The sequence below is a fragment of the Staurois parvus genome, unplaced genomic scaffold, assembly GCF_062004578.1.
Source record: "Staurois parvus isolate SC_StPar_1 unplaced genomic scaffold, SC_StPar_1.0 ptg000552l, whole genome shotgun sequence".
NCBI classification, from domain to species: Eukaryota; Metazoa; Chordata; class Amphibia; order Anura; family Ranidae; genus Staurois; species Staurois parvus.
In genome coordinates, this window is record NW_028318348.1 from 2,062,470 (window position 1) to 2,078,970 (window position 16,501).

The 16,501-nt window shown below is 44.2% G+C and overlaps 1 protein-coding gene across 1 annotated transcript in view; it reads right to left on the reverse strand.

Moving 5' to 3' along the window:
- LOC149451016 (vomeronasal type-2 receptor 26-like) overlaps positions 1-16,237 on the reverse strand; it is a 75,542-nt gene extending 59,305 nt beyond the window's left edge. Inside the window, exons 1-2 of the mRNA XM_089691156.1 lie at positions 16,223-16,237; positions 12,395-12,518 (exon numbers count right to left, since the gene is read on the reverse strand). Coding sequence (XP_089547282.1) covers positions 12,395-12,518; positions 16,223-16,237 — 139 coding nt within the window. The remainder of the gene's footprint in view (positions 1-12,394; positions 12,519-16,222) is intronic.
- Positions 16,238-16,501: the final 264 nt, after the last annotated feature.

Genomic DNA, 16,501 nt, shown 5'->3' on the forward strand with positions numbered 1-16,501 from the left:
AACCCTTTTTATAAGTTAACTTCGTAGCGAATTAATTCGTATCGAATCAAATTTCTTCCTGAAATTCGCCGAATCAGCCGAATCGAATTTTTGAAAAATTCGCTCATCTCTAATTGTATTGTTACTGTACTGTCTCATGTACTGTCTCCCACTATAATGTACAGCGCTGAGCAAACCTTTTGGCGCTATATAAATCCTGTATAATAATAATAATAATAATTTAAGTGACTTTGAATGTGACATGGTTGTTGATGCCAGACGGGCTGGTCTGGGTATTTCAAAAACTGCTGATCTAATGGGATTTTTACTCACAACCATCTCTAGGGTTTACAGCAGTGGTTCTCAACCTTCCTAATGCCGTGACCCTTTAATACAGTTCCTCATGTTGTGGTGACCCCCAACCATAACATTATTTACCCAGTAATTATAATTCATGAGTGTCCTTTTACCTCCAATACTGCTGCTGTCAACACAGTAGCTGCTTTTAACAGAGTAGCTGCTTTCAACACAGCAGATGCTTTCTACACAGTAGCTGCTCTTTACACATCGGAAATATGTGTTTTCTGATGGTCTTAGGGGACCCCTGTGAAAGGGTCGTTCGACCCTCAAAGGGGTCGCGACCCACAGGTTGAGAACCACTGGTTTACAGAGAATGGTCTGAAAAAGAGAAAATATCCAGTAAGCGGCAGTTGTGTGGATGAAAATGCCTTGTTGATGTCAGAGGTCAGAGATGAATGGGCAGACTGGTTGCGACAACATGTTCTGATGAAGCTCACAATTCAGTGATTGAAATATATTGACAGAGATAGTGTTTGTGAGCTCTGGCTGTGTCCCTGCAAGTGGCCCCGTGTAGCTGCACCTGATAAATATGCACCAAATAGTGACAGGACTAGGATGCCCTGGGATGAGAGACAAGGTGGAGACTGACAGGCGGAATCATTGCTCCAAGTGCTGGATGGGTGAGAGCTTGCATGTACTGAAGATTTGACCTGCTAGTGGGCTATGAGAACTTTATACGCAAACGATAAGTGCCATGGGCATCTGGAACATTCGAATGCAGGCGCTGCTGTGGCTTTGTTCTCCCCACTCAGATGCATACTGCTGGTCTACTTATTGTCATCTGCTGCCTAATCTGCTCCTCATTTGTCTCTGGCCATTGCTTCCATACAACAGCCTTTACATGGTGCAATGCTGGTTGATCCAGCTGGGGACTATCCGTAGTGGTGCAGTAATGATCTGCCCTTGAATGAGTACTTACATGTGTTATGAGACAATGTATCTTTTTGGATCCGGTATCCTTTTGGACATCTTATTAAAATAGTTACCCACATAATTACACCCTGTTCCAAATTATTATGCAAATTATATTTTTCTAATTTACCTAAATAATTGATGTAAATAACGGTCAGCATAATTCTCATGTTATCAACTATTAAGAGTACAATTCACATTTTATTGAACAAACCTCCTAATGATAACAGGATTTTTGTTCCAAATTATTACGCACAGTAAGTTTCAAAACACTTTATAGGCTGTAAAGAACTGAAAATTGTCATTTGTTGTGTTTGCAGCATATTTACTGAAATCAAAAGCTATTTCAATCAAACTTTTAACAACATTTTAACTTTTTGTATTTCAATGGTTTTTATTAATTTTAAACAGTATAAAACAGAGGCAACAGAGGCAACAAAACACGCCCACGCAGGGGCTATCAATTGCACCGATAGAAAATGCATAATAGAGCAGACAACGCTCTAATTCCAATAAGGCAAAACGTATGCCCGCGCAGGGGCTATCAATGGCACATAGGTTACAATAACATCAGTGAAACTCAGATTATCGCACCTAAAGACAGCTGTCCACTGTCACATCAAAACAAACAGAAAAGGAAAGAAGAAAAGCAGAGAAGAAAGAAAGAGAAAAAAGAAAAAAAAAAACAAAAAAAAAAAAACAAAACAAAAAAAAACACACACCAAAGAGCAAGGGTCCATGAGCGCCAATACAAAACTCCTTCACCTCCCTACACTGGCAGGGGGGAGCGTGGGAAAGGCATATTGCAACCACGGCTCCCATATTGTCAAAAATTTATGTTGAGAGTCGTTGCATATACTCGACATCTGTTCATTGAGCATCATAGTAGTCATACGATCCCGCACCCCCTGAAAAAGTACAAACGGACTCTTCCAGGCCTGGGCAATTGTCCTAGTGGCCGATAAAAACAAATAGGAAGCCAACCGCTGCTGACGAGCCAAGAGGCCCGGTATGGGGCAATGAAGCAAAGCACACCGAGCATCCCGGCGTATGGAGAGATGAAACAAAGTGAAAAGGAGGCCAAACACACGAGACCAAAAACGAACCAACCTCGGGCATGACCACCAGATATGCAGTACATCGCCACGATGGCCACAACCCCGAAAACATCGATCACTACAGGCAGGGTTAGCCCGGGCCAAACGAGCCGGCACCCAATACCAACGAAACAATACCTTATAGGCTGCTTCCAGCGTGGTCGTATTAAACGAACATTTAGCTATGAGTGACCAGGCTTTATGCCAGTCCTCCGGATCCACAGCCACTCCCAGGTCGCGTTCCCACTGAACTACATATGAAAGAGAAGTGTGCGACGAGCATCTGTTCAAAGCTGCGTAAAGAAGGGAGATAAGGCCCGGGGCGCCCGGACGCTGTTGGCAAAGCTGTTCAAAGGCAGATTTCTGATATGGGAAAGCAGAAGTGGCCCTCAGCGAGAGCAGCCAGTGCCGCAATTGAAGGTACCGAAAAAATTCCGCTGGGGGAACATCCCGAGACTCCCGGAGGACATTCCAGGTGGGAAAGGACCGAAAAATCAAAAAGTGTTGCACCTGTGAGAAACCATGAGCCACCCACCAAGAAAATGCCCTCGGGTGATCTAGACCCGGCGGGAAAAGAGGATTATTAACGATTGGAAGCAAGGGCAAGAAAGGCGACATCAGACCACTGGAGTAACGTACCGAGTCCCAGACTCGTAGGCCATGGAGCAACATCGGACTCAGCACCGTAGGGCGCAGGGCAGGGGGAAGCCATAGAAGTGTCGATAGTGCGATAGGGGCACAATTAGGTAGTTCCAGCAGGACCCAGAGAGGAACGTCGGAGGAAGCGTGCAACATAGACAGCGGGGCAATTTGGCTCGCCTGATAATACTTAGTTACATTGGGTACCCCAAGACCACCTTGGAGTCTATGAGCAAAGAGCGTATTTCTAGAAACTCTGGGATGCTTATTGGCCCAGATAAAACGCATAAACTTCGCCTGAAGCAACCGAAGAAAATGAGGGGGAACCCGCACTGGGAGGGTGCGAAAATAATATAACAATTTCGGCAAGATGGTCATTTTCACTGAGTGAACCCGTCCTATCCAAGACAGGTGCGGAAATTGCCAGGAATGCATAAGAGAAGATAAGGAGCTAAGCAAAGGATAATAATTTGCAGCAAAAAGGGAGTCATAGGTGGGGGTCAAGCGAATGCCCAAGTATTCAAGAGAAGAGGAAGCCCACCGGTAAGGGAAATGGGATTGTAGGCGTGAAACCAAATCTGAAGCCAAAGTAATATTGAGAGCAACGGTTTTATCCAAATTAATACGTAGACCCGAGATCAAGGAAAAGCGCTCAAGAACCCGTTGCAAATTAGGAAGCGTCGTCAGAGGATTAGTAAGGGTCAAGAGGGCATCGTCCGCAAAGAGGCTCAGCTTAAACTCCTGTCCCGCGTATGGAACCCCCGATACATTGCAGTCGGTCCGGAGCGCTAAAGCCAGTGGCTCAAGCGCCAGGACAAAGAGTGCCGGGGACAGTGGGCAGCCCTGCCTCGTCCCTCGCCCAACAGGAAAGGGATCCGAGAAATATCCAGCGTATTTAACGGAAGCCGAAGGAAAGGAATACAAGGCTTGAATCCATGAGAGAATAGAATCCCCAAAACCCCAGCGAGACAGCACAAACCGCAGATATTCCCAGGATAGAGAATCAAAAGCTTTATATATGTCCAAGGACAGTAAGAATCCTGGGATTTTCCGTTGTTGCAGAAAATGTATAAGATGGACCACCTTACGGACGTTATCACCCGCCTGCCTCCCGGGGACGAACCCTACTTGGTCCCTGTGGACCAGGCTACACAAATATTTATTGATGCGAAAACTAAGGATCTTGCCCAATATTTTCAAGTCTTCATTAAGAAGAGAGATGGGCCGGAAGGCTTGCGGTTCCTGGACATCATCGGTCGTCTTAGGAATCATAGAGATATGTGCCCTAAGTGCGTCCGGAGAGGGCAAGGAGCCCTGTCGTAACTCATTAAAGTAGGCAGCTAAAAAGGGTGCCAAAAGGGCTGAGAATTTTTTATAATAGAGACCGGAGAAGCCGTCTGGACCTGGGGCCGCGGTGGACCGTAAAGATTTGATTGCTTGTAGCACTTCCGGTACGGTGACACCTGCGTTGAGGGCCGCCTGTGCTGCCTCGGTTAATCCAGGAAGATGGAGGTCCTGAAAGAATGCCTCTGCATCCCGAGTTTTCCGTAAAGTATGTCCGTAAGAAGAATTCTATTTCTTGGCAGGTAGCCTGAGTGGTCAGTAAAGAGTCATTGATGCGCCAATGAAAAGGGCGTCGTTCTGACCCAGAAAGGGCAAGGAGGAGTACCAAAGGATCATGGTCTGACCAGGGTGAGGAGGGAATAGTTATCCGCCGGACCGAGGGGAGTTGCTGGACCTGCATGAATATATGATCAATTCTACAAAAACTGTCATGAGGGTTAGAATAGAACGTAAAGTCGCGTTCAGTTGGATGAAGTTCCCTCCAGACGTCCGCTAACCCCGCTGTCCGCAAAAGAGAGCGCATACGTGCCTCCAGCACCAAGTCATGAGAGGGGGTCGCTCCTTGTGCGTAGCGCCTATCCAGTGTGGAATCCAAGGTAACATTCGAATCCCCCATAACAAGAAGAAGACCCTTAGAGTGTCGAGAAATAATGGTGCAAAGATGTGAAAAGAATTTATGCTGGAAACGGCTAGGCGCGTAGTAAGAGACAAAGGTAACCTCCTGGTCCCAGAGGGTGCCTTGCAGAAGCAAATACCTGCCCGTGGGGTCCGCTATATTCCGAGCACAGACAAAGGGGAGATTGCGTTTAAAAGCTATCAGAACACCCCGACGCTTCTCAGGAGCCGAGGCCGTGTAAAAGATGGGATAGTGAGGTGAAAGATAACGCGGAGCGGAGGACTGAGAAAACCTGGTCTCCTGTAGACATACCACATCAATTTGTTGTGACTTGAGATGATGAAAAACTTTAGCCCGCTTCTGAGGCGAATTGAAGCCTTGAACATTATGTGAATATATTTTCAAAAGGGGTGAGGCCATGGCGGTATCAACGCAACACGCTCAGCAGAAAAAAGCCCAAAGCAGCCAGCAATTTCCACTCCCAATGGCGATCGGACCATGGCGTCCCGGAACCCTGCAGAAAACAAAAACAAAAAAAAACAGAGAAAAAGAGAAGAACAAAGAAAGAAAAAAGGAAAAAGACACAAAAAGTATACACAACAGTGCAATCGTGTCACACCAATGGTGACGTGCATCCTACACATGAAGGATACAGTTAGGGGTAACTCTACCACCGGACAAATGGCTGCAAATGGAAACATCAAAACAGAAGCCCTCAGGGGGCAAAAAGGCAATGTACATAATAGAATATAGTAAATCTTAATAAACTAAAAGTCCCAGGAGCAGGAACCTCCGCGACAACCTCCCCATAGAAACCCGGAGAACCACAGGGGCCAACCCCCCTCCACCCAACCAGGCCCACCGGGTCAACCTCACACCCCGGAGCCCAAGGGAACCATCACCCAATGCCACAAACGTAGACCCAAGCACCATCACATGGACCCAAAACAGGTTGCGGCAGCAAAAAGTCCCGATTCCTAAGTCCAGGAAGAGACCCCCCCCAACCCGGGATGAAACCCAAAAGGGCAAGCCGGAGCAGTCTCAACCTAGAATGTTGACAAACCGGGGAGGCCCTAAGGGCCAAACTCACGATCTCGTCAGGGTAGTCCCTCGGTGAGACAATATGTGGGAGTTCCAAGGCGCATCTTCAGCCTGGAGAAGAACAGGAAGGACTTGATCGCGAAGGGGTCTGAGGGAGAGCCCCCCTCCTGGTGGACGACCGCTCCCAGATGCGGCCCAGAGCGGGCGGCCTTGCCGAGGATCCAGATGAATGAGCCGGGCTCCGATCAGCAGCTTCCGGCGAGAGAAGATGTAGAGATTCCAAGAGAGAATGGGCCTCCTCCGGCGTAGCCACAGAATGACTGCGGCCCTGGTAGGTGAAGGTGAGGCGGAACGGAAAGCCCCAAGCATATTTAATTCTGTGTTTCACCAGGACCGAAGTGAAGGGCTTCAACTGGCGTCGCTTCTGGAGAGTGGTCTGAGAGAGGTCTGCGAAAAGCTGGTAGCGGTGCCCCTGGAAGCTAAGATCAGGGTTATTTCTGGCCGCCAAGAGGATAGTTTCCTTAGTGCGGTAATAAGTAAACTTGATGATAATGTCCCTCGGGGGCCCATCCGGTCGTCTGGGGCCCAAAGAACGATGTATGCGGTCAAATTCGAGCCGGTCAATGGGAATAGCGGGTGTCAGCTCCTGAAACAGAGCAGTAGCAGTGGAGGTAAGATCCGTGACCGTTTCCGGAATACCCCTTAACCGCAAATTGCCACGGCGGGAACGGTTTTCGAAATCCTCAAGCCGTAGTAGTGCGTCCGCCAATTCCTTCTTAAGGTCGCACAGGTCCTGTTCGTGATTTTCAATGACCGTGGCAGCAGCGTCCATTTTATCTTCGAGATCATTCGTCCGATTGCCCAAATCCCGAATTTCCCGCGAAAGACGGTCGGCCAGCTTGGGGGTAGCGGAGGACAATTCTGATTGCAACATAGTTTTAAAGCGGCGCAGGAGCTCGGCATCCCGCAGGGATGGAATGTGCGACTGCCGGGATGGCTCGGGATCCAGGTCCTCCCCACTGCCAGGATCCATCTCACCTGCAGGTAGTGATAGCAGGGGACCCAAACTTGCAGCCAGGGCTTCAGCTGTTGTCCCGGGCGAAAACCGCGAATCCGCGGCCGGGGTCCTGGAAGCCTCCGGCGGCCGGCCCAAAATCGAGGCCGCGGCTTCACCCGCGATCTCCGGCGGGTAGGCCGCAACCTCCCGAACGGTCCGTCGGACACTGGAGGTGCGGGCAGCCGGGGTTTTTTTCCCCATCAGGGTGCTAGAAGGACAGGGGGACAGGTAGGAAGCGGAGGGACCCCCCCTGAGGGTCAGAAATCGGCCGATTTGTCCGGTGGCCGAGACAGTGAATTAATAGGCAGCCATCCTGGCTGCTGCTCACGAGCGCCCCCCCAGAAATCAACATTTTAACTTTTTAAACATTTTAACAGGTCACTTTACATTTTAGCATAGGACCCCTTATTTGATAACAGCTTCACAAGTCTTGCATCCATTGAACATGTGAGTTTTTGGACAGTTTCTGCTTGAATTTGTTTGCAAGATGTCAGAATAGCCTCCCAGAGCTGCTGTTTGGATGTAATCTGCCTCCCACCCTCATAGATCTTTTCCTTGAGGATGCTCCAAAGGTTCTCAATAGGATTGAGGTCAGGGGAGGATGGAGGCCACACCATGACTTTCTCTCCTTTTATCCCCATAGCAGCCATTGATGCAGAGGTATTCTTTGCAGCATGAGATGGTGCATTGTCATCCATGAAGATGATTTTATTACGGAAAGCATAGTTCTTCCTTCTGTACCAGGGAAGAAAGTGGTCAGTCATAAACTCCACATACTTTGCAGAGGTCATCTTTACACCTTCGGGGACACTAACTGGGCCGACCTGCTCTGTTCCCATGATTCCGGCCCAAAATATGACTCCACCACCGCCTTGCTGACGTCGCAGCCTTGTTGGAACAGGGTGGACGTCCACCAACCATCCACTACTCTATCCATCTGGACCATCCAGGGTTGCATGGCACTCGTCAGTGAACAAGACTGTTTGAAAATTAGTCTTCTTTTTCTGCCCAATGCAGCCGTTTCTGCTTGTGAGCATTGGTTATTGGTGGCCGAACAGAAGGTTTATGCACAGTTGCAAGACTCTGGAGGACTCTACACCTTGATGTCCGTGGGACTCCAGAGGCACCAGCAGCTTCAAATATCTGTTTGCTGCTATGTAATGGTATTTTAGCAGCTGCTCTCTTGATCTGATGCATGGATCTGTCAGAAATCTTCCTCAATGTGCCTTTATCTGCACCAACCCATCTGTACTCTGAATCAGCCACAAATCTCTTAATAGTGCAATGATCACACTTAAGTTTTCATGAAATATCTAATGTTTTCACACCTTGTCCAAGGCATTGAACTATTCCACTCTTTTCGGCAGCAGAGAGATCCTTTTTCTTCCCCATATTGCTTGAAAATGGTGCTCTACTTAATAATGTGGAACACCCTCCTTAATAGTTTTTCCTTAAATTGGTCTCACCGGCCAATCTAATTATCACAGGTGTCCGAGATTGTTTTCAATGATCAAAAGAGCCCTGACACACAATGCCATCCATGAGTTACACTGAAAAACAAAATATTTAATCTTTGTGACACTTAGATAGAATTTGCATAATAATTTGGAACAGGGTGTAGTATCTTTGTTGCCATTTTCACCATTAGTATAGGGAGCACTGCCATTCTGTATCTTCCTTTGATGCATCTAGGTATTTGCCTTTAATTACTATATTTATAAACAATATAGGGTCTGGGATTATAAATCCCATTTCAGCCTTTGCAGATGACACCAAGCTGTGCCGTGAAATAACGTCCTTACAGGATGTCTCCAATTTACAAGCCGACCTCAATGCTCTGTGTAATTGGGCAACTATGTGGCAAATGAGGTCTAATGTTGATAAATGTAAGGTTCTGCACTTGGGGGCTAAGAATATGCATGCATCATACATACTAGGGGGGGTACAACTGGGGGAATCAATGGTGGAGAAGGATCTGGGGGAATCAATGGTGGAGAAGGATCTGGGGGAATCAATGGTGGAGAAGGATCTGGGAGTTCTGGTAGATCACAAGCTTAATCATGGCATGCAATGCCAAGCTGCGGTTTCTAAAGTGAGCAAAATCCTCTCTTGTATAAAAAAGGTATAGACTCCAGAGAGAGATATCATTTCCCCCGGTACAAATCATTAGTAACACCTCATCTGGAATATGCAGTTCAATTTTGGGCACCAATTCACAAAAACAACATTGGGGAACTGGAGAAAGTACAGAGAAGGGCAACCAAACTGATAAGGGGCATGGAGGAGCTCAGCTATGAGGAAAGATTAGAGGAACTGAATTTATTCTCTCTTCAGAAGAGGAGATTAAGGGGGGATATGATCACCATGTATAATACATAAGGGGGGTTATGATCACCATGTATAAATACATAAGGGGGGATATGATCACCATGTATAATACATAAGGGAGGGATATGATCTCCATGTATAATACATAAGGGGGGATATGATCTCCATGTATAATACATAAGGGGGGATATGATCTCCATGTATAATACATAAGGGGGATATGATCACCATGTATAATACATAAGGGGGGATATGATCTACATGTATAATACATAAGGGGGAAATGATCTCCATGTATATATGATATCCATGTATATTACATAAGGGGGATATGATCTCCATGTATAATACATAAGGGGGATATGATCTCCATGTATAATACATAAGGGGGGGTATGATCTCCATGTATAATACATAAGGGGGGATATGATCTCCATGTATAATACATAAGGGGGATATGATCTCCATGTATAATACATAAGGGGGGATATGATCCCCATGTATAATACATAGGGGGGGATATGATCTCCATGTATAATACATAAGGGGGGATATGATCTCCATGTATAATACATAAGGGGGATATGATCTCCATGTATAATACATAAGGGGGGATATGATCTCCATGTATAATACATAAGGGGGATATGATCTCCATGTATAATACATAAGGGGGGATATGATCTCCATGTATAATACATAGGGGGGGAAAAGATCTCCATGTATAATACATAAGGGGGATATGATCTACATGTATAATACATAAGGGGGGATATGATCAACATGTATAATACATAAGGGGGCATATATGTCCATGACTCACGGAAAGGTCCCTATCTCCCCTTTCAATCGGAACCTTTTCCGATCATGTGACTACCATAACGGCGAATCACAGCCGCTTGCCTCCCCGGCTTCTGAAACTCTTAAAGGACCGTGAGGCGCCGGAGCAAAGTGGTTAATATATGGAAAGTGAAAAAAGAACAACCAAAATACTATGATTGTTCACAGTTGGTCAAGGGAAAGATCTTAGAACAAAGCCATCCACCATAGTATTTTTTTGCATTTCCACCCTTTTGACCCATCATGTCCTAGTGAAGCCTACCATTGGTGATTACATGAAAATGAGAATTAAAAACACCTTTAAATACCTCCAACTGTCCAAAAAAATAAGAAAAACTGAATGTTTTACTAACAAACACACTATAGATTGTAATAAAGCAACAATTTAAAAGAGAAAATAAATGGTCAGGTGAACTACCAAAGGAAATTGGTGAACCACTAGTAGAGTACAATTAAAAATATGAATTTATCTCTTGCATATTAAACTACTTATGCCAATGCAGCACCTCAGAGAGATCTATCCACTGAAATGGCGTTTGATGTACAGTGGGGCAAAAAAGTATTTAGTCAGTTACCAATTGTGCACGTTCTCCCACTTAAAAAGATGAGAGAGGCCTGTAATTGGCATCATAGGTAGACCTCAACTATGAGAGACAAAATGAGAAAAAAAATCCAGACAATCACATTGGCTGATTTGGAAAGAATTTATTTGCAAATTATGGTGGAAAATAAGTATTTGGTCAATATCAAAAGTTCATCTCAATACTTTGTTATATATCCTTTGTTGGCAATGACAGAGGTCAAACGTTTCCTGTAAGTCTTCACAAGGTTGGCACACACTGTTGCTGGTATGTTGGCCCATTCCTCCATGCAGATCTCCTCTAGAGCAGTGATGTTGTGGGGCTGTCGCTGGGCAACACGGACTTTCAACTCCCTCCAAAGGTTTTCTATGGGGTTGAGATCTGGAGACTGGCTAGGCCACTCCAGGACCTTGAAATGCTTCTTACGAAGCCACTCCTTCATTGCCCAGGCGGTATGTTTGGGATCATTGTCATGTTGGAAGACCCAGCCATGTTTCATCTTCAATGCCCTTGCTGATGGAAGGAGGTTTGCACTCAAAATCTCACGATACATGGCCCCATTCATTCTGTCCTGTACATGGATCAGTCGTCCTGGTCCCTTTGCGGAGAAACAGCCACAAAGCATGATGTTGCCACCCCCATGCTTCACAGTAGGTATGGTGTTCTTTGGATGCAACTCAGCATTCTCTCTCCTCCAAACACGATGAGTTGTGTTTCTACTAAACAGTTCTAATTTGGTTTCATCTGACCATATGACATTCTCCCAATCCTCTTCTGGATCATCCAAATGCTCTCTAGTAAACTTCAGATGGGCCCGGACATGTACTGGCTTAAGCAGGGGGACATGTCTGGCACTGCAGGATCGGAGTCCCTGGCGGCGTAGTGTGTTACTGATGGTAGCCTTTGTTATGTTGGTCCCAGCTCTCTGCAGGTCATTCACTAGGTCCTCCCGTGTGGTCCTGGGATTTTTGCTCATCGTTCTTGTGATCATTTTGACCTCACAGGGTGAGATCTTGCGTGGAGCCCCAGATCGAGGGAGATTATCAGTGGTCTTGTATGTCTTCCATTTTCTAATTATTGCTCCCACAGTTGATTTGTTCACACCAAGCTGCTTGCCTATTGCAGATTCAGTCTTCCCAGCCTGGTGCAGGTCTACAATTTTGTTTCTGGTGTCCTTCGACAGCTCTTTAGTCTTCACCATAGTGGAGTTTGGAGTGTGACTATTTGAGGTTGTGGACAGGTGTCTTTTATACTGATAACAAGTTCAAACAGGTGCCATTGATACAGGTAATGAGTTCAGGACAGAGGAGCCTCTTAAAGAAGAAGGTACAGGTCTGTGAGAGCCAGAAATCTTGCTTGTTTGTAGGTGACCAAATACTTATTTTCCACCATAATTTGCAAATAAATTCTTTCCAAATCCGCCAATGTGATTGTCTGGATTTTTTTTCTCATTTTGTCTCTCATAGTTGAGGTCTACCTATGATGCCAATTACAGGCCTCTCTCATCTTTTTAAGTGGGAGAACTTGCACAATTGGTGGCTCACTAAATACTTTTTTGCCCCACTGTAACTTGCTCAGAAACATAGAAGGAAATTCACACCTGTCTCATTAGATATTTCTCCTTCTGAACACTGCAAACATTCAAAGCAACACCGGTGGAGTCCCCTCTTCATAACACTTCTATAACCTGGAGGACAATCTTCAGAACATGTAGACACAGGAATCTATATGCAGAACAAAAATATTACAACGTGAAAATAAACATAGAAAGTTACTAGATTATGAGGACTTGTGAGCTACTATGGTGTATACAAAGTGCTAGTGAATATTTAAATATTTTAAATATTACTAAAATGAATGTGAAACTAATGCAATGGTGAAAATAAAATTAAATTGTGTGTAAAAACTGCTAAGAAATGTGGTTTGCTTACACTCTACACATACTAATACCATTGTGTTATAGAGAATACAGTCACAAATAGTGTCACCCCGTTCATCCATCCATCCATCCCAAGGAAAGAGGGATAATCCTACCCATATACCACTTAAGTCCAATTAAAGGGACACAAGCTTTTTATGACCTCACTTAACGGTTTGGTCATATATACCAGGTGAGAGCACAACCGGTGAAGGTATGTAATATTTTTCACATCCAAACTCCTCAAGCACTTAGTCTACACCCGCCTATGCTCTCACCTCAACGACAACAACCTCCTCGATCCCTACAGTCCGGCTTCCGTCCCCTACACTCCACCGAAACTGCCTTACTCAAACTCTCCGACAACCTTCTAACCACCAAAGCTAATGGCCGCTATTCAGTGCTCCTACTCCTTGACCTCTCTGTGGCCTTCGACACAGTCGACCAACCCCTCCTCAAAAAAAAAAAAATAATCATAAATAAATACTTGTAATAGTAAATTAGTATATTAATAATAATTAACCCATAACCTTAACTCCAAAACCTAAAAAAGTAATAAAATAATAATAATCATGTTTTATTATTATTATTAATAATAATAATAATAATAATAATGTATTTTTGTTCGGGTGTTTAATTATTATTATTAATAATAATAATAATAACCATTTATTTCATTTTTAAGGTTAGGGATTAATTATAATGTATTTATTTATTTATGATTTATTAATCATGATTTATTTATATGTGTATTTATTTTACATTTATTTATTCATATACTATAACTATTTTTTATTTTACATTTTTTCATTTGAGCAGAAAATCGCACAAAACGCACACAAAAACTTGTCAATCATGCATTTCTATTCCTTTCTATGGGAATAAAAACATGCCAAAAATGTGCAAATCTGCCAAAACTGAGCTACAAAAGTAGCTCCAAAACTTTTTTGAGCTTCAGGCGTTCTGCTTCAGGTGACTCGGAGTGGAGATGTGAACCATCTCCATAGAGTAATATTGATTTTTTTTTTCCCCTGAGCATTTTGGAGCTTCGAGCTCAGGTGTGAATGCAGCCTTAGCAAACACATGTGGGTGAAGAAAAGTTTGACATTATCTTTTTCTGACTTTTTCTGTTCATCAGCTATTCTTATTTTTAGTGCATTTTATGTGCAGACCATTCCCCTTCTTCCAATGTGGTCCAGGAAAGTCAAAAGGTCAGACACCCCTGGCCTAAAGCCTTCCATTGTAACCTGGCATTGTCTCAGGAGATGTCAGGATGAAACATTTATAAGTTTTATCTTCCCAAAGAAAAATCTCCCACTCTTCACAATCACGCCTATTCATGTCATCAGTTATCAGCAGCACCTATATTTGTGAGCAACTATTTTCAAGGATGAAGAACACGAAGGGCAAAATTAGATCCTAACTATCTGATGAGCACCTTGAGGATTCATTGAGAATTACTGCTACATCCATCCAACCAGAAAATCATGTGTTAGGTTATCAAAAACTGTGTCCATTATCACACTCATTTTATGATGCCCTCTTTTACTTTTAGAATTTAAAAAATAAAAAAAATAATAATTTTGAATACTCAGATAGGAACAATATGTATATCGGTGATCATTAACCATTTCAAGTCCGGACACTTTCACCCCCTTCCTGTCCAGGACAATTTTCAGCTTTCAGTGCTATCACACTTTGAATGACAATTGCGCGGTCATGCAACACTGTACCCATATGAATTTTGTAGCATTTTTTGAGACAGATAAAACTTCATTTTGGTGGTATTTATTCACCACTGGGATTTTTTATTTTTTTTTGCTATATAAATGAAAAAGTCCAAAAAAGTTTTAAAAAAGTGTTTTTCTTATAAAATTTTGCAAATAAATAATCTTTCTTGATAAATCTTGGCCACAATTTATTCAGTTATCTTTTTTGTAAAAAAAATAACCCAAATTAGTTTATAACCAAAAATTATAATTTTTCAAAACATGTTTGTTACATTTTTTTTTTTATATATATATATTATTATGTTTTTTTGTTTTTTTTAACATACTAATACCCTAGTGAAATTTTATTACTTGTGGCGGGTGATGAAGATTTTTTTTTTTTTTATACTGACCCATAAAGGCTGTAAAAGCAATCATTTCTCCTTCTCTCTGGCTGCATTCTTGCAGCCATTGAGAAATACTGTGTGAGCTGTGATTGGTCACAGCTTGTCACATGGTACAAGGCTGTTTTGAATAGCCTTGTACCATGTGACCTCTGTGATCATTCACAGATTTCACACGTAGTAAGTAATGATGTCAGAATTGACATCTTGCTTACTCCTATTCATGTAATCAGTGATTAGCCAATCAGTGATCACATGATTGGGACATCACACAGAGGTCCCGTACAGCGATCGGGACACAGAGGGCACTGGATCGTGGTGCTGTGTGCTCCCAGGGAGCATGCACAGTCCAAAATGGCGGGCGCCGTTTATGAACAGCAACCCGCCCCTGCACTGCCACCGTCTGGCCGTTTATATACATGGGCCGGACGAGAAGTGGTTAACTTGTGATCTATCCGACTTGTTCTGCTCATCAGCTATAGTTCCATAGTTAGTCTGGCTGAAAAAAGACAAAAGTCCATCCAGTTCAACCATTAAAGAAAAAAAAATATATAATCCTATACCCACAGTTGATCCAGAGGAAGGAGAAAAACCCAGCAAAGCATCATCCAATTTACTCCTGCAGGGGAAAAAAATCCTTCCTGATCCCCCAAGAGGCAATCGGATATTCCCTGGATCAACTTTACCTATAAATGTTATATCCAGTTCAGGGGCGGACTGACAACTCATGGGGCCCCTGGGCAATAGGGGATCATGGGGCCCCTGTGTCCTTGCCCATACTCAAAAAAGCCTATGAAAAAGGTACCAGGGGCATCTCATGGGGCCCTCTACTGACCCCAGGCCCTCGGGCAGTTTCCGAGTCTTCAAATGGTCAGTCCACCCTGATCCAGTTATATTCTGTGTATCTAAGAAAGAATCCAGGACTTTTTTAAAGCAATCCACTGAGCTGGCCAGAACCAACTCTTGAGGGAGTCTATTCCACATTTTCACAGCTCTCACTATTACCCCTGGTTCACATATCCACATTCCTGCGGGCCACGTTTTGCGCAGCCACGAGAGCCCATTTATTTGAATGGACTCCCATGCACGGGAAACGCAGGGAAGATGTCCCTGCACTTCTTCTGAAAACGCAGCCCGCACGGAAACCTGCAGTTCCCAGTACGATTGCGATTTCCAGTGCGGGCGGCGTGCCATTAGAATTAATGGCACCCGCCCACAGGTCCGGATTCTTCTGTGTGGGTGGTGCGGATGCATGGATTTTTGTGTGGATCCACAGCGGCACCACCCGCACAGATGTGAACCTAGCCTTAGTGTATTTTCTGTGTGGCCCAATTCCTCTCCTTCGAATGTGGTCCAGGGAAATTAGAAGGTTGAAGACCCCTGGCCTAAAGCCTTACATTGTAACCCGGCATTGTCTCAGGACGTTGTCTTGCTGTCATAAAGACACTGACCTCACCATGCTTCCACAATATGTCATCTTGGAAAAGGACAAGCTGTCTGCCTTCAGAAGTGGATGCATTGAATATTCCAACGTGCTTGAGGTAAAACCTCCCATCAGAAAGATCGCCATAATTGTACATGTAATAGAGTGGGGTCATTTCTCCTCTCTCGTTAAAATAAACTTCTCCTCCAGTGGGATCTTGGAAATGAACTCTTCTTAGAAAGTCCTAGAAAAA